Raw genomic sequence first — 16,798 nt, forward strand, 5'->3', positions numbered from 1 at the left:
GCTCCCGTGCCAAAGCCGGACACCAGACACTGGGCACCGGCTCCCTCTGGCGCGCAGATTTTATTGCAAACGTGGCCGAAGCAGCACAGATGAGACCAGGCGTGGTGTTGCGAGTGGCTGCCTTCCCCCTCTGCTCCGACCCCAAAGCCCCGGCTGGTGGGGGCAGGGATACACGGCTGCTCTTCATGGTAGTACAAGCAGTGGTGGGCCTGGCCAGCCTGCGGGGCAAGGCCCGAGGCCAAAGCCCAGAAGAGCTGGAATGATAAAAATCCTCCTCCTGAAGAGTCCTACACTCTGGGGTCCCCGGGGCCAAAGTGCTAGCCCAGCGCCAGCAGCGCATCCTCCTCCGGGATAGCAGTGGAGTCCCCCTCCTCTTCAGGGCCCAGGACGGGAAAAGGCCCGGGGGGCTGGTGCTGGAAGAGCGCGGCGCGGTTCTGTTGCTCCCCCTTCTTCACCCAGTGCCCATAGAGCCGGAAGGCACAGCTGTCGATGAGGCGCCGCACGGGCCGCAGCGCGTAAGGGTCCCTCAGCAGTGCGCTCTTGGTCAGTGGCCGCACACGCTGGGTGCTTAAGGCCACACGTCCCGCAGCAAGCACGGTCCACACTGCCACCTGGTGGGGAGGCGGGAGGCCGTGTGAACTCCAGTGCAGTAGCCACCGTAGGAGAAAGATCACGGCACAGAGGAGCAGGCGCAACCCCGAAGCTTGCAGGCTTACCCGGAACCGCTGGCGGGGCGTGAGGTTCCAGGGCTGGCTGCCTTCACAGCGCTCAAAGAACGGGTGCTGCAGGGCCTGGTCCGCTGTCAGGCGCTCCTCAGGGTCCACCTGGAGCAGCTTGGAGATCTAGGGGGAACCCCAGAGCGTGAGAGGCAGCGCTTGGGCCTCCTCCCCACCCCACTCACAGCCTCGGCTCACCAGGTCTTTGACCGTGTTGGAACGGTCATCCCACTCGGGCGAGCTGAACTGGTACTGGCCTTCCATGATCATGCGTAACATCAGGATCTGGCGGCGGTGCCAGAATGGTGGTGAGCCGGCCAGGAGTGTGAACAAGATCACGCCGCAGGCCCAGCTGGGGAGGAGAGCGGAGTCAGGCAGGTGCCAGGCAGGCGTGCGGACGACGGGCCCCAGAGGGGCAGGGAGGCGGGGAGACGGGAAACTCACAGGTCGACCTCCTTGCCGTAGCCGGGGTGGGTCTCGTCCATGGAGCATTTAAGGATCTCTGGTGCGAGGTACCCTGGGGTCCCACACAACTCTGGGGAGAGAAGGCTGAGATTGGCGGATGCCACCAGCCCCTTCAAGGGTCCCTAACTCCAGGCTCTGCTTGAGCCCCCACACTCCCAGGGCCTAAAGGGTTCCCATTCTGCTCCTGCCCACCCCCCGCTGAGGGCTCACCTAGCCCCATCCCTGCTGAACAACTCAAGTGCCCACCAAGGTTCCTTGTGGCATAGCTGATTTTTGGACTGACTTCAGTCCCCATATCTTTTGGCACCGCCACCCCACCCCCTCACCCCTTACACAGCCTTTTATCACGTTTTGACATACATGATACACATGGAAAACAAACCTTCACTCTTTTTTATGTTCCTTTCTGCCCGAATCGATTCCTCCACCTATGATCACCATTCTGTATGGTGGAATCAGCACTCAAACCCAAGGAGAATGAGTGGGAGTATGGGATTTCTTAAGGCATGCACTAGCTAAGTCCCTCATTTAAAATCCCTCCCTGGCTGTCCCCGCCCATTCGGCCTTGGGCTCAAGTCTAGACTCCTGCAACACAGAGCCCTCCCCGACTTGATCCAAGCCTGTTACATGTAGCTGCTTCTGCTTCAGGTGCCAAATCTTCCATCTGCAGCTGCCCAACCGTGTTCTTTGCCACACTTCCAGGAGAGCTTAACAGGCCTGACTCTTCTGGGTAATTCCCACCAAAAGTATTGAAGAATGCCCACCACGTACCAGGCACCATACTAGACACTGGTGAAATTAGATGTGCCCTTACCAAGCTGTCTATCCGAAAGCAAACAAGAAATAATAGAGTAAGAGGTGTGTCCCGAAGGGGGGAGGAGAAGAGAAAGCAGGGGACCTAACCTAACCTGGAGCTTTAAAGGGGAACCTCAATTCCTGAAGCCAAGGGCAAGGGTGGTTCCAGAATGGGAAAAAGTATATGGGGAAGCCCAAAGGGAAACAAAGCATCCGCAAGACAAACGTGTTAAGTCCACAGGTCATGAACATGAGCTCTGGAGTCCGACTGCTCAAGTCCCAGCTACCTGGCTGGGCAAGTCCCCTCACCTCTTTAAGCCCAGTTATCAAATGGTGATCCAGACACTATCTCAAAGAGGGGTCAAGAGGATCTGGAGAACCCAGCCATATAAAGACTTAGTGGGGTGCCAGCGAACGTCAGCTGCTAATAGCACAGCGCCAAGCCAACGACGGACAGAAAGTACCTTAATAGCTCTAAGGAGTCCACAGTCAGACTTTGTGAAGTCTTCCATTTGCACTAAAAATATCTGTCACAATGGTGACACAGTGGTGTTACAGAGGGCGAGTTCCAGTGCACCAGTGGAGCCGCACAGTCTGGCCGCATGGGGCTCTTCCTAGCTCCTAAGCAGCACACTGCCATCCTATCTGTGCCAAAACCCAAACACGCAGCTGAGGCCTGTTCTCCACCCCCACCCCCACCCCTCCACCGCCTTCTTCCTCAGGGGACAGGCCCAGCTCTGGAGACCCCTCCTTCCGTAGGTCCCTCCAGCTGAATCAGGCGCTCCCCCATCCTGGCTTCTCCTGCACGGTCCCTTGCCTGGCTGTGTCCCACGACCTGCACACCTGTCTCTGTCCCCTCCCCCGCGCAGACCGGGAAGCCCCCTCAGATGCACACGAGGCTCTGCACACAGAAGGTACTTGGCAAGTGCTCACTGACTTCTCCCTTTTTCTTGATACCTGGGTACTCGGTTGTCAGACCCCGCTAACCAGCGTCAGGCCTGGGTCTCCTTCCCTCCCAAGCCTCTTAAGGCGCCAGGCCCCCTCACCTCGGAGCTTCTCGCCAGGTTCCAAGTGGCAGGAGAACCCAAAATCTGAAAGTCGGATCTGCATATTGTCATCCAGGAGAATATTCTCGGGCTTCAGGTCTCGATGCACAATGTTGTTGGCGTGGAGAAAGCTCACTGCTTCCAGCAGAGACCTCATGATGGACCTGGGGGAGGCGCAGTCTCCTCGTCGGCTTCTCCCTACCCCGCCCTGTCCCCTGGTCACCCCACGGGCCACAGGCTCAGTCATTACCTGGTTTCCTTTTCGGAGAGGGCCACCTTCTCTGTGAGATAGTCAAACAGCTCTCCCTTCCGCATCCTAAGGAACAGGAGGGGTTGGGAGGTAGGTGCACCTTACACGGGGTCTAGGAAAAATAAGCCAGCGCTCATAGAAAATACCACGGAAGAGGCCAGGGGAGAGAGAGTCCTCTCTGGTTTTTTTTTTTTTTTGAGTGGTCAGTGTGCCCCAAGAGTGAACTGGATGCCAGGGACAGTTTGGCCCAGGGGTCGCCAGTCAAAATACATGCGCCATGCCACGGCTGCTATGCTAGCAAGAATAAGAACCTTCCGGCAGCAATTTACAGGAGGTCCTCATTATATGAGACTCATTATTCAAAGAGGACCCTCTAAAGTGAATCTATCTAGATATGGGCCAAAATTTCACAGATAATAATGGCAAAAAAGTTGGGCAGGATGTTATTTTTATCTTGTCTTTCAAAAACCAAGTTTATAACTGCAACTCTGCGTGGACCCTTGAAGTCAGGTGTTGCCTGGGGGCTTGCAACTGTTCTGCAAAGCTGCATGATGAGGGGACAGATGCTTCCTACCTCCCCCGCCCCTTTTAGAGAGGGTCACTTCTATACGAAGACTTTGTGAAATTTTTCCAGGGGTCTCTCTTAATTATTTGCTATTCAAACCACTCTTCTGAAGTGCCTTTGCACTGGTTTACACTGTACTGTAGAACATCTCACACTTGGATTCAGACTGCCCAGGAAGTGAACCGATGGGCAGAGACAAACACCAAGTAGGGTGTTCAGAGCAAGAGACAGGGGAGCAAGAATCTGTCGGTAAGTATTCAGCTCTTCAGTGTTCCCTGCTGATCTTATAACCATGGGGACTGGGACAATGAGCCCGGGGGTCACGGAAGCCCTTTTCAACTGGCTGGTCCTGAGCACTCTGGAAGAGCTCGCCTCCTCAGGGCACCCAGGGAGAGGGGCCAGGGCCACGGGCCCATGGGAAGTGGTGAGCAGGGCGACCGGCCCACTGCGCCGGCAGGCTGGGGCCAGGCATGGAGGGGAGGAGGACGCGTCTCAGATCAGGGCAGGGAGATACTCACAGGTCAAACACCAGGAACATGAAGCTAGAAGACTCGTAGGAATCGATGAGAGTGACTGGGAAAGAGGCAGAAAAGGCAGAGATACGAGATGGGAAGGAGCAGGAGCAAGTTAAAGGGGCGTTCCACCCCGAGGTGGCAGCGGGCGGTTCCTGGGAAGGAAGGAGAACCGAACGGAGGCAGGAGGGACCCAAAGGCTGGCCGCACAGAGCCGTGATGAAGGGAGCAGAGGTGTGGAGGCAGTGCTGGGGGGAATGGGCTGGGGGCAGGGCCGGCAGGAGGTGGCTGTCGGCTAACGGGAGCGGGGAACGCAGCCTCACTGATGTGGGGGTGGCCGGCGACCTGGCGAAGGATGTGCGTCTCTCGCCGCGTGGCTTCTCGCACCTCCTCTAGCTGTTCAGGACTCAGCCGCTCGGCTGTCACCTCCATGATCTTCACCGCAAACTCGTGGCCAGTGGCTCGATGAACACAACGGCGCACCACGGAGCTCACTCCTCTGCCAGAGTCAGACCGCACACACGTCAGGGCCTCCTGCGCGCTCCTTTCCACCAAGAGTGGAGCCTGGCCATCCTCATCCCCCTGCTCCGTATTCGGAAGCCCCGTCCGGACAGTAAGGCAGCCTGCTGCGGCCCGCCCTGGCCTACGGCAGCTTCACAGTAGCCTCAGCAAGAGGCAACACAAAGCTCCCAGGGAAGGCAGGCGGGGTGCTGGGTTCGAATCCAGCCTCAGCCGCTCCCTGCATAGAGAAGCTTAGGGAGGTCCTTTCCATACTGAGCCCCAGAACCTGCCCCTTCTCCCGGAACCGCACAAGGAGTAAGCAAGAAGAAATGATCTAAGGCTCCCTCCAAATTTTACTCACACTCCCCTTGATTACCCCTTCCAAATCCCAAAGTTCTCCTACAATACCTCAAGTGTAAGAGGCTCCAAATAAACAGCAGACCACTGACTGGAGAACAAAGTTGTGAATCAGGAGACCTTGGTGTAGGTCCCAAATGTGCCACTAATTAACCTCCAAGTGACCCACTGACATCAAGTCTCTGGACTTCCACTTTGCAGGCTCTGAAGTGTGGACAAGGCCAACTTGAAGAGGTGTCCAATGCCACGAGGTAGAAGACGAAAAACCCATTTGGCATGGTGAAGAGAAAGTCCTAGACATGTATTTCCTGGCTTGGAATCAGTCGCCAATTCCTTATGATCCCACGAGTACCTCAGGCTAGTACGAATCTCTCGGGCCGGAGCTCACACATTTCCTGGGCTTGTTCCCTGGCTGCCCTTCACGGCTTCCTTTGCTCTTACGTAATTCCTTTTGCCTAGACCGCCTGCCACCCACATCTCGGGTTCCATCAGGAGATCTCAACCACTGACCCTCCAGCCAAAGGGTGTGTTGTGTTTGGTCAGTGAACGGTTCTTTTCAAATCTGAATTCCCGTCTTGAGTGGGACGAGAACCTTCCAGCCGCTACAGTGCTCACCACTTCCTACTGTCTTACTCTTTGCCACTTGACAGTTTTAATTCCCCCATTAACAGTAATGCCATTCAATCAGACATCAGACTCCCGGACTGGAAATCTGAGGAGAGTTCCTGGCATGCCCCTTTCTTTCACAACCTACCACATGCAGTCAGGCCACTCCCTCGGGTGTGTTTCTCAAACCTGCCTCCTAGTACTGACCCCATAGCCTTACGGCCTCCTCACTGACGCCTCTACTGCCGACCCCGGCCACGCAGCCCGTCCACCACGCTGCTTCCAGAATGACCGCCCCAATTATGTCATTGCTGCTTAAAACCTTTCCAGCTTAAATTCTCAACTAAGCTCTAAGCGTACCCTCATTCCTCAGCAGGACCCGTAGAGCAAAAACTCTGCTCTTTTTAAGTGAGCCCTAATAATTTCAACCGTACCCAGCGAACTACGGAGGACACGCCACACTGCCTCCCTGTTACCTGCAAGATGGAAGTAAAACCCCAGTTCCTTCACCTGTCATTCAAGGCCTTCACCAAATGGTCTCCAGTTTCTTTGCAGTCTCATTTTTGGCTATGTCCCTGCTATCCAATCTTTGCTTCAGTGACTTAGAACTTATCACCAATTTCTAGAATGCAGCAAGCTCTTTTAAAGCTGCAGACATGAAGATTTCATACATGAAGAAACTGGCACTCTGGGAACTCATTTAGTGAGGGTGTACACATCATTTACTGTGCAGGAGAAACACAGGGAAAAGACAGAGACCAGGGACGCTGCTGCCACAGCAATGCTGGAGCGAGAGGCTAACGAACCCTCTTCCCTGACCTGCTTCCTCCGAAACCGATCTCTCGGCACCCCGTGGCAGCAGAACCACTGTTCTTCCCGAAGGGCTCTCCTAGCCTCGGTGAGCCCTCCCTTACCTGGTCCTGAAACCCCACCTCAGTTTAGGACTTGGGTGTCAGCTCTCTTCTTTTCCAGACACCCTTTCCCCCATGACCGTCCTGTCCTGGGCCATTTAAGTTACCGGTTGTGCAAACGGCTCCCACTGCACTGCCTCAAGGCTTGATTCCTTTCCAGAGTTCCTGATCCTAAAGGCCTCTATCACGTCTGCATGTGGTATCCGAAAGGAGTCTGAACACATCTAATAGTCAGCCCTTTCTGCTTTCCTGGCCTCAGAAGCACGGATCACAGCAGACCGCGCCAGCCTTCTAGAAGCACATTCTTTTCCTGTTTTTATTTCTAACTCAAAGATGCTCTCTCCTTAGCCTCCCTTGCTGACTCCTCCTTTTCTAGCTCCTTAATGGCGACATGCCCCAGGGCCCGAGCGTGGCCCCTTTCGCTTCTTTCCATGTATTTTCTCGCCAGCTACGATGTATATGCTACTGCCTCCCAAACGGACTGCTCTATACAGCTGTGTCTTGAGCTGCAGAGACACGTACCTACTTGACAGCTCCGGCTGGATATCCCAAACTTCCCATTTCCAAAGCTGAACTCTCAACTTGCTCGGCCCTCCCGGCCACCCGATCCTCCTCGGCCTTCCTCATTTCAGAAAAGGGTTCTCAGGCGCTCAAATCCAAACCTTAGCCATGATTCCCATTTCCTTTTCTTCTCCTTCTGGCCCTCGTCTGCTCTCTCAGGAAACTATCAGTGTCTCCTCAGTTCATCACCTCGACCTACCCACCTCTCTCCATCTCCACCGGCGCCACTCAGATCGAAACCACCACCGTCTCGGGTCTGAATCAATCAACAGCTTCCCAACTGGTCTGCACACATCCCTTCCTGTCCGCCGCCTATCCATTCTCTACACAAGAGTCGGAATGATCTTTTTTGAATGTAGTAACAGACTCACGTCGAGCACTTACATTTGCCAGAAGTGTTCTAAGACAATCCTATTAATTCCTCCCATCCTCACAGCAGCCTACATGGTAGGGTCTATTTTTATTCCCAATCTAAACGGCAAAACTGAGGCACAGAAAGGCTGAGTGCCTAGCCCCCAGACCACAGAAATATAAATGAGACCATGTTAATTTAACTACCCTGTTTGAAACCATCAGTTTCACTAGAATAAAATGGAAATTCTTTCTCATGGCCTAAGGCCTCTATTGACCTGTCCAACTGCATCTCCTCCACCTGTCCCACTCTTACTACATCCCAGGCCCCATGATCATCTGCCCACTGCTTTAGAATAGGCCTTTTCTTGCCTGTGCCTTTGTATGTGCTGTTCCCTCCGCCCCAAATATATCCCCCGTTCGTGCCCATCCTTCAAGCATCAGCGCCGTTAATTACTCTCATCCCCTCACCTGAGCAGATGAGGACCGTTGTCTTGGTTTCGTGTTTACTGTCTGTCTCTACCACTGGAATACAAAGTCCAGGAGAACAGAAAACATGTGAGACCTGTATCCCAGTGTATGTGCTAGCCTAGCACACCGGACGTGCTTAGGAAAGCTTGGATGGGTGAGTGTCCCTGCCACTGTCTCTACAGGGGAGCCGTGCTTCTATTTTCTGCTTGCTGAACTACTCATCCTTCCAGACCTAAAGATCACCCCTTGTGGAAAGCTGTGGTTTTGAGCCCCATCCCACAACCTGATACTACGGGAACGCTCATGTGTCTCTTTCAGTTACTTCTCCAGGCATAAATCTCTCTTCTACGCTCCCTGTGTTTGGCTTCGTGTCTGGCAGACCTTCGTTGCTTTAACTACGTCTGGTGAACACATAAATGAGTGAATGTGAAAGAAATGGGGATTAACCCAGACAAAGACTTAAGTCCCCAAATGGTCCTCCACTAACCACTGTTCGTTCCCATTTAGAACCATGCAGGGGCGCCTGGGGGGCTCCGTGGGTAAAGCCGCTGCCTTCGGCTCGGGTCATGGTCCCAGGGTGCTGGGGTCGAGCCCCGCACCGGGCTCTCCGCTCGGCCGGGAGCCTGCTTCCCCTCCCCCGGCCCCCCGCCTACTTGAGGTCTCTCTCTCTCTCTGTCAAATAAGTAAGCACTCTGTCCAGCCCTCAGATGGAGCCGTGCGTTCTGGCCAGGGCCCGACCCCTCCGGGCCGGTTTCCCTGGCCTGAGCCTCACCTGCCAATGACGTCCTTAGGGTCGTACTTCTGGTAAAACTCCTTGGCCGCGGCCCAGTCGGGCAGCTCATCCTCCGGGCCCACGTCCAGCGTCATTCTGAAGGCGGCGGGCGCCTGGGCGGGGGAGACGGACGGCAGCGAGGGCAGTGAGGCCCACGGGCTCTGGGAGGACGCGCATCGCGGCTCGCGGAGGCGCAGCCCTTGCGGCTGGGGCGCCAGGATCTTCGGGGACGGGGACGGGGTGGGGGAAGGATCGGGGCTGGGGAGACCCCGCGAAAGGGCCTGGGGGCGGGAGGGGTGTCGGGGCAGGGAGGGGCGGGGGAGGGGAAGGGAAGAGGTGCGGAGGAAAAGGGAAGGGGCGCACGGGCAGGTGGCTGTTGCTGCGCAGGCGCACTTGGGCGGGCACTGGGAGGGGGCGCGGGGTCTCGCGCAGGCTCACCCGCGGGGGAGGGGAGAGGAGCCGGGGTCGACGCGAAGCCGCTCAGTCGCGGGGTTCGCCTCCCGTCCCTTACCTTGCACCCGGGCGGCGCCGGCGACGACCCCAAGCCCCGCCCTCGTCCTGTCCGCCAATGGCCAGCGGCGCTGGAAAACTGTGGCTCAAAAACAATTCCGATTGGGAGCTCGCAGTCCAATAGGAAGCGGAGGGTCTCGAGGTGGGCGCGGGCGTGAGAGCTCGGCGTTTCCAAAGGCCGAGACGCCGGGGCGGGGCTTCCGATGCCGCCAATTAGCGCACAGCATCTGCCAGGGCCGACGGGGGCGGAGCGCTGGTCGTCGAGCGCGGCCGGAGGCCGGGAACGCGAGCCGGAAGTGGCTTACCCGGAAGCGAGGCGTCGGGGAGAGCGGGGCGCGGGGCCGCGGCGCGCTCGTTCGCGGACTCGGGCGGGCGCCGCTGTCCCCTTCCTGGCGCCACTGTCCCCAGCCGCTCTTTGGGAAGTTGGCATTCTGGCCCCAAGGGGGTGCTTTCGGGGGCCGCGTCCCGCTCTGGTCTCGGAGCCCGCGGCCTGGGCCCCCAGCTTGCCCCTGAGCGGCCCTGGACGACGCGTGGCCCGTCCCCCAGCGGGGCTGCCCGGGTCCCTGGACACCTCCCGAGCGCGCGCCAGCTGGGGCCCCACACTGCCCAGTCCTCTACCGGCGCCTCCCGGGAGTAGCGCTCCGTTCCCAGCCCGGCGGCGGAGGTCCTGCCGGGAGCGACCCGCCTCTTAAGACTTTAGTGCCCCGCTCAGCCCCGGCATTCACGGGCTCGTCCCGTGCAGACGCGCCGAGCGTCCTACGCTAAACTCCGCGGCGGGGCCGGAGGGAGGCCGTGCCCTCGTGGAGATCCCGTTCCCGCAAGAGGCCCAGGAGGAATCCTGTCCCTCTAACAACTGTCTTAGGGCACTTGGGGATCACAACCCTGAATCCAAGTAACTTTGGAGCAGAGCACTTCGACTTCACACCACCAATCTAAAGACCAACAATGGCAAAGAAAACTTGAACTTCACTTAGTAGGCTTATCGTTTGTTATTATAATGGGATTATTCAGAAATTGAGCAAGTGAATATATTGTTATACTTAAATAGATTTGCAAGTGAACAACATTCTTAATACAGGACGATGGAATTTGAGATGGGAAACGGAGAGAAAGACTTACGACTGATTGAAATTGGAGGTATGATTTTAAACATAGATCTAAAAATAGATATATTTTCTAGCTCTAACCTCTGAAAGGGCCTAGAAGCAGTCACATCTCAGGAGAATGAGGACCGCTAGTCTAGATACTGATTTCAACGTGACAGGCCCCAGTTCAAGGAACCAGGACTTCTTGGGAGAAATGACCAATTCCCAGGCTGGAGCAGAGAAAGTGTAAGATGAGCCTGGAATAATTTGTGCCAGAAAGCAAGTGAAGAAATGTGGGGACTTATCAGGACAAAAGAACTAGGCTGATGCAATTTCCACTGGTCAAAATCGGAAACAAAAAGAATAATGAGGGCCATGAGGGAGTCTTCTAATGTTCTATTCACCTAGGTGATTATACAGATGAGTTTATATGAAACATTCACCAAGCCACACACTTAAGATCTGTGCACTTTACTTCATGTAAATTATACTCCAACCAAGTATTTTAAAAGGATGACAGTAATGGATAAAACAAATTGAACTAAAAAACAATCTGAGACCATACTGACACTAAAAACTGTAAGTAAGAATTTAGGAATGGGGCGCCTGGGTGGCACAGTGGGTTAAGGCCTCTGCTTTTGGCTCGGGTCATGATCTCAGGGTCCTAGGATGGAGCTCCAAGTCAGGCTCTCTGCTTGGCAGGGAGCCTGCTTCCCTTCCTTTCTCTCTCTGCCTGCTGTGATCTGTCAAATAAGTAAAATTTAAAAAAAAAAATTTAGGAATAAAGGGCCTTCCACTTATTCTCTAATGGCTCCACAATAACAATATGTATATTTATTTTTTTAAAAGATTTTATTTATTTATTTGACAGACAGAGATCACAAGTAGGCAGAGAGGCGGGCAGGGAGGGGGGAGCAGGCTCCCTGCTGAGCAGAGAGCCCGATGCGGGGCTCGATCCCAGAACCCTGGAATCATGACCTAAGCCAAAGGGAGAGGCTTTAACCCACTGAGCCACCCAGGTGGCCCAACAATATGTGTATTTAGAAAGACCTTAAAACAAATGTGGTGAAACACGTGGTAAACGTGAAACATGGTAAAACAAACGTGAAAAATTATAAACCTAGGTGAAGAGCACACATGAGTTCATTGTACTATTCTTTTATTGTTCAGTAGGTTTGAAATTTTTTCAAAATTGAGTTTTAAAATAGCAAGACCTAAAAATAAATAAATAATTCTCTCTAAAATGTGCCCAGGCAGGCAGCATTTTACACCAATCAATCGACATCTGTAGGGCTGAAGTCCAGGCATAAGTACTTTTTAAAGCTCCCCAGTGGTTCTGCTATGAAGCTGATTGAGAGCCACTGCCCTAGGTATGGCTTTTACCCAGTGTTGTAACTCTAACCTCTGGGACCAGCAATGGATACTCTTCACTTTTCTTTCCTGGAGCACTCTGGAACATCGAAGACAACCATCTTCCCCTTTAAACCTCTCTCTTCAGTGTGCAACAAATATCTTTAATTCCTTTAGGTGCTCTGCTGGTCTCTGAATTATGGTGAAATAGCCCAAAAATTCAGTTCCCAGGGCACATGTACTCCAAGAGACATGTATAAGAATGTCCACAGTAGCAAGATTCATAATCTCCCCCAAACGGAATCATCCCCAAAGTTCACCAACAGATAATGGCTAAACCGTTAACAAAGTCATATAATGGGATACTCTACAGTATGACGACAACTACAGCTACACCAAATATTGACGAATCTCACCAACAATATTAAGTCATAGAAGTCGAACATAAAAAGATACATAGGACTCCATTTAGATAGTGCTCAAATGCAGGCAGAACTAAACCCCACTGTCAGAAGTCAGAATGCTGGTGCCTGTGGGAAAAAGGACGGAGTAGTGATTGGGAGGGTCTGTCGACAGGTGGTTCGGGAGCGCTCTTCACGTTCAATTTCTTGACTGAATGATGGTTTTCAGATGTTGGCTTTGTGTTACCTTAAAAGCTATGTATTCCTTTTGGATATTTTCCTACATATATGATATGCTTCACAATTTGAAATATGTTTAATCGCTTCTTGGCCTTTTGGCTAAGATCAGGAGGTGTAAAATGTGTTTAAAATATTACTGGGAGGGCCCAAGATAAAGGATATAAAAATCCATGGTAATCCTACAGACTTTCACATCCAGGGCAGAGATTCCCCTGCTGCTGCCATCCCGTTCATTCCTCTCTCAACTCTGGAACCAAAGGCTCTGAGTTCAATGCCAGCTCAGAATCTCACTAGCTGTAGGACCTTGGGGGCCGGCTTCCTCAACTATAAAATGAAAAGAGTGAAAACACTCTGAGTGGCTGTGAGGGGTGAAGGAGTTAAGTAACAGAAAGTTCTTACGAACACAGCTTGGAATGTAGGAAGCACTCCATAAATACAGGAGCAGCTGCTCCTTGTCTTATCTGGCCGCAGGGGCTCTCTGTTGATGTGCAAGGGAGAAGCTGGGTTCTTTCCAAGGGAAACCCTCTTGCAGCTCCTAAGTAAGGAAATGCAGACTTTTGCCATCAGTCAGGTGTCGGTCTGGCTCTCGCCAAGGGCCAGGGGAAAGTAGGGGAAGAACAATTAGACAGAAGCATTTCACCGCTAAAAAAGATTTTTATTACAAAACAAAGTCTAATAAAATCAGGCCTGGTCTTCAACCCCACCTCTGGGTCGAGGCCCCTAGGATGTAGCAGGCTGGGGGATGGTGGGCACTGAAAGAACAGAGCAGGCTGGCCTCCCCTCGACAGTTTTAGCTGCTGCCCCCTTTTAGAAAGGTCTAGAAGAGCTCTTCCAAAGCCTTTTGAGAGAGGCATCATCCTTCCAGCCAGGAAGGACCACTGCTGGCCTCAGACGCTAGCAATGACGCACTGCAGGATCCAGGAGGTCTTGCTGACTCTCAGCAGAGGCCACCCAGGGTCACTCAGCCTGGGCGATGGCATAGGAGAGCAGCCACAGAAGCAGGGGGCCCAGAACAAGGACAGCAAACCAGACAGCAAAGCTGGCCAGGATGAAGTTCCGGGCCCGGGCCCCCCAGTGCACTGCCTCCTCGAACCGGCCGGCCTTATGCCGCTCTTCTGCCTGCGGGGGCAGGTTTTTGGTTAGGTTCTTCCCCAAAGAGCCCACCGTCCCATACCAATCCTCCATCCTTGTAATGGCTCAAAATCTGACACCCAAACCCCCTGAAATAAAATGGCTTTTCCCTTTCCAACGTCTATTTCTCATGCCTCCTCTACAAAGTAAGGTTTCTACTCAGCTCTGTGTAAGCTTCCAAGTAGCCATTGTTAGCTCACAAGATCACGGATGGGAAAGTCCTTTTCAAACCTTTTATCCCCAATCTTTTTCTACTCATCCCACATTCATTCAGAATTTGGAATCCTTGGCAAGAAACCGAGAGATATCTTGGAGTCTTTCCCTCCCGTCAGCCAAACACCACCCCCTTCTCATTAGCCCAATGGGCCTCATCATTTTACTAAGAATTCTTTTTTGATATGATGAAGCCAGAAAGTCTCAAGGTCATAAGAATACAGTTTCTGATTATTAAAATAAAACCAGGATTGAGAAAATTCCCATGTGACACTTAAGTTGCCTGTGTGGCCATTCAAAAGGTGCATGTGGGGGCACCTGGATGGCTCAGTCCGTTAGGCGCCTGCCTTTGGCTCAGGTCCTGATCCCAGAGTCCTGGGATCCAGCCCCACCTCAGGCTCCCTGCTTCCCCCTCTCCCACTCCCCCTGCTTGTGTTCCCTCTCTCGCTGTCTCTGTCAAATAAATAATAAAATCTTAAAAAAAAAAAAAAAAGGTAAACCTGCAGTTTCGGTTAGGTGTTTGGAAATGGTGGAGCCCTCTAAAAAACCCCACAGCTTCTTCCTTACTGCTATAGATTGCTCTAATCACTGCTCAACTGCCTCCAGTCCTGCCCCTTCCAACCCACTCTCCATGTAGGCCTTAGAACACAAACCTGACCATGTCACTCTCCTCTGCAAGAAGTCTTTAAAGTACTCCTCAGTACCTTCTTTTTAAAAATATTTTATTTATTTGACAGAGATCACAAGTAGGCAGAGAGGCAGGCAGAGAGAGAGGAGGAAACAAGCTTCCTGCTGAGCAGAGAGCCCACTTGGGAGGCCCTTGGGAGTCTGGGCCCTCTGGCTTCATCTTCACCATTCCTCACTGGTCCAGTCGTGGGCAACGAGGAGCCCAGGCCTTTGCACACACTGCTCCCTTTACCTGGAATGCCCTTTCAGCCCTTAGTCACTCATCCTTTAAGGCTACCTTCCTGTCTCCTACTCTACATACACAGGTACGTAATCACACATATATATCCGCCCTTGCTTCCAGAATACCTTGTGTTTCCCCATCACAATACTGACGAGCTACATTTCATTAATTACCCATGTTCACAGCTCTCTCTTTCATTAGACTGTGGCACTCACTCTGAGGGCCAGAAGCAGGTCTCATTTCTGACACCAGGCCCGGAGCCAAGCTGTGACAAGTACTTAGCAGCTGTGTGATCAGTGTACACAGATCAAATGCGCTAACCCATCACCTGACTACACCCACCCCCCTGCTCCCACAGGAATCGCACTCCTCACCTTGATGGCAAACACGAGGGCCACGACTCCCAGACAAGAGCAGCCACAGATAATGCTAGTAGCTGCCAAGTAGCGGAGGCGGAGCCAGCAGCAGCGGACGGGGGATGGAGGGTGGGCAGCTTCCAGGTTGCTCACCAAGGTGTCCACTGCCTTCTCCTCGTCCTCCATCACCTGTGGGCGACAGTCAAGGTACTTGTAAGCCCAACAACTGAGCCATTGGCCTGGGTCGTCAGACTCCGCCCCTCTCTCTGCTGTGTCCTCGTGACCTAGCCCAACTCTCAGGAATGCTGCCGTACTGGGGAATTCCTCTCATGACTCACAGACCAAGAGAGGAAACCTTCTGCCGGAATCCTTTTTTCTCAGCCTAAGATTCTGAGTGTTTCAAGGGAAGCCGGCACAAACGTAGCATTGTCTGTATTGCTTAACTGTTTTGACAAGCAGGGAAAAACAAAATGACAGGTGCACACACTGACAAGCAGGAGAAGCCCAGAATCTCAAAAGCTGGTAGGAACCAGACTCCACCAATCAGTGACTTTAAACTGTATTTCAAAGGGTCTTAGCATTCTCTGAAGTCCCTCAAAAGCTGCTCGTGAGTATGAGGAAGGGCTCGCGGAAGGGCCCCCGAGCCCTGCCCCCCACTTCAAGCACAGCAGCATCTCACGTGAAAGCGAGTGGAGGAGGACACAGAGATGGGAGAAGGCAGGGGCAAGGACCCCTCTAAGCTGTCTTCTTGGCTGAGGCAGGGGACTTGAGTCCAGCAGACCTCCCCAAACGGCCTCCTTTGCTAGGCTCACTCCCGGCTGCCTCTTTGCCCCATCTTAACCCGGGCCACCCAATGTATTCAGAGCAGCGCCATGACCTCATAACCCACACAGAAACCTGCATAATGATGCTTCATCATCTCTCCCCTCCCTAACTTCTCAGCCCCTCCGAGCTGCGGCGGCCAGCCACCTTGCCACCCGCATCTCCCACCATCCGCGACAGCCTGGACAAAATGGAGCCTTGCGGTTCTCTGAACACAAGCAACAAGCGTTCGGGTGACAGGAGGCAAGATAAGCAGAGCCAAAGACTCTCGGCCACGCAGCTGCAGGACGGGAAGTGAGGAAAGAACTGATGTGCTGAACACAGACACAGTCATTAGGAGAGGGTTCAGGGAACATAAAAAAAACGAGCAGCGGCTCTTACCTGGCTGTGGGCCTCGAGGGACTGCGAGTTTCGTTCGGCTCCTGCCTCTGGTTGGATTTGGCTTGGGTGGAGATGGAGCTGACTCAGGTCTCCAAGCCAAGCCCGGGGGTGGGGGTGGGTGGCCAGCCACCACCCAAAAGGCCCCAGGAGCTCGGAAAGGGGTGTGGCTGACTCAAACTAGTTTGGCTAGATGGAGGAGAGCAAAGACGGGGAACGGAGCGACTGAAGGTCGGATGCCTGCCTTCTGGGAAAGGAGTGAAAGCCCCTGAACAAGAGGGGTGAAAGCAGGGACAAGTCCGAGGCATCAGAAAGCTCTGAGTGAAGGTCCAGGAACTAAGGGAATAGGAGGAGAGAAAAAAGTGGGAGTTGGAGTGACTCAAAACTGAAAATTTAGGGAAAGGCACCCTACCAGATCAGATTTGCCAATCTTTCCTCCTCTTGCAGGATTTCTGCCTCAAAGACACATAATTCTAAGTTAGGGATCAGGTACTAGGGTTTTGGCAAGAACGAGAAGAAGAAA

The 16,798-nt window shown here is 53.4% G+C and overlaps 2 protein-coding genes across 3 annotated transcripts; both read right to left on the reverse strand.

The window, feature by feature from the left end:
- Positions 1 to 41: 41 nt before the first annotated feature.
- PHKG2 (phosphorylase kinase catalytic subunit gamma 2) lies at positions 42 to 9,501 on the reverse strand. 2 transcript variants are annotated; one of them, XM_013046576.2, is made up of 10 exons: positions 9,391 to 9,501; positions 8,880 to 8,992; positions 4,673 to 4,848; positions 4,356 to 4,410; positions 3,273 to 3,338; positions 3,023 to 3,186; positions 1,161 to 1,251; positions 915 to 1,068; positions 717 to 842; positions 42 to 611 (listed from the first exon to the last, which is right to left on the reverse strand). In XM_013046576.2, exons 2-10 carry the CDS (start codon positions 8,972 to 8,974, stop codon positions 318 to 320), a joined length of 1,221 nt encoding a protein of 406 aa, XP_012902030.1. In that variant the 5' UTR covers positions 8,975 to 8,992; positions 9,391 to 9,501; the 3' UTR covers positions 42 to 317. The 2 variants fall into 2 exon arrangements, with proteins under 2 accessions (XP_012902030.1, XP_004773913.1); XM_004773856.3 differs by having other exon boundaries at positions 9,318 to 9,408.
- Positions 9,502 to 13,099: 3,598 nt separating this feature from the next.
- TMEM265 (transmembrane protein 265) lies at positions 13,100 to 16,738 on the reverse strand. The gene is made up of 3 exons (XM_013046566.2): positions 16,279 to 16,738; positions 15,094 to 15,264; positions 13,100 to 13,584 (listed from the first exon to the last, which is right to left on the reverse strand). Exons 2-3 carry the CDS (start codon positions 15,259 to 15,261, stop codon positions 13,423 to 13,425), a joined length of 330 nt encoding a protein of 109 aa, XP_012902020.1. The 5' UTR covers positions 15,262 to 15,264; positions 16,279 to 16,738; the 3' UTR covers positions 13,100 to 13,422.
- Between the last annotated feature and the right edge of the window lie 60 nt (positions 16,739 to 16,798).

Source organism: Mustela putorius, unplaced genomic scaffold, assembly GCF_011764305.1.
Source record: "Mustela putorius furo isolate JIRA1106 unplaced genomic scaffold, ASM1176430v1.1 tig00004039_pilon_pilon_pilon, whole genome shotgun sequence".
Taxonomy (NCBI): domain Eukaryota; kingdom Metazoa; phylum Chordata; class Mammalia; order Carnivora; family Mustelidae; genus Mustela; species Mustela putorius.

Excerpts from the sequence above, each read along its gene's own strand:
- PHKG2 (XM_013046576.2), bottom strand. The coding sequence starts at position 8,974 with ATGACGCTGGACGTGGGCCCGGAGGATGAGCTGCCCGACTGGGCCGCG. Across the intron at positions 3,339-4,355 it reads ATGTTCCTGGTGTTTGACCT|GATGCGGAAGGGAGAGCTGT; the intron begins GTGAGTATCTCC and ends CCTGTTCCTTAG. Across the intron at positions 843-914 it reads CCAACACGGTCAAAGACCTG|ATCTCCAAGCTGCTCCAGGT; the intron begins GTGAGCCGAGGC and ends GGTTCCCCCTAG.
- TMEM265 (XM_013046566.2), bottom strand. The coding sequence starts at position 15,261 with ATGGAGGACGAGGAGAAGGCAGTGGACACCTTGGTGAGCAACCTGGAA. Across the intron at positions 13,585-15,093 it reads CCCTCGTGTTTGCCATCAAG|GCAGAAGAGCGGCATAAGGC; the intron begins GTGAGGAGTGCG and ends CTGCCCCCGCAG.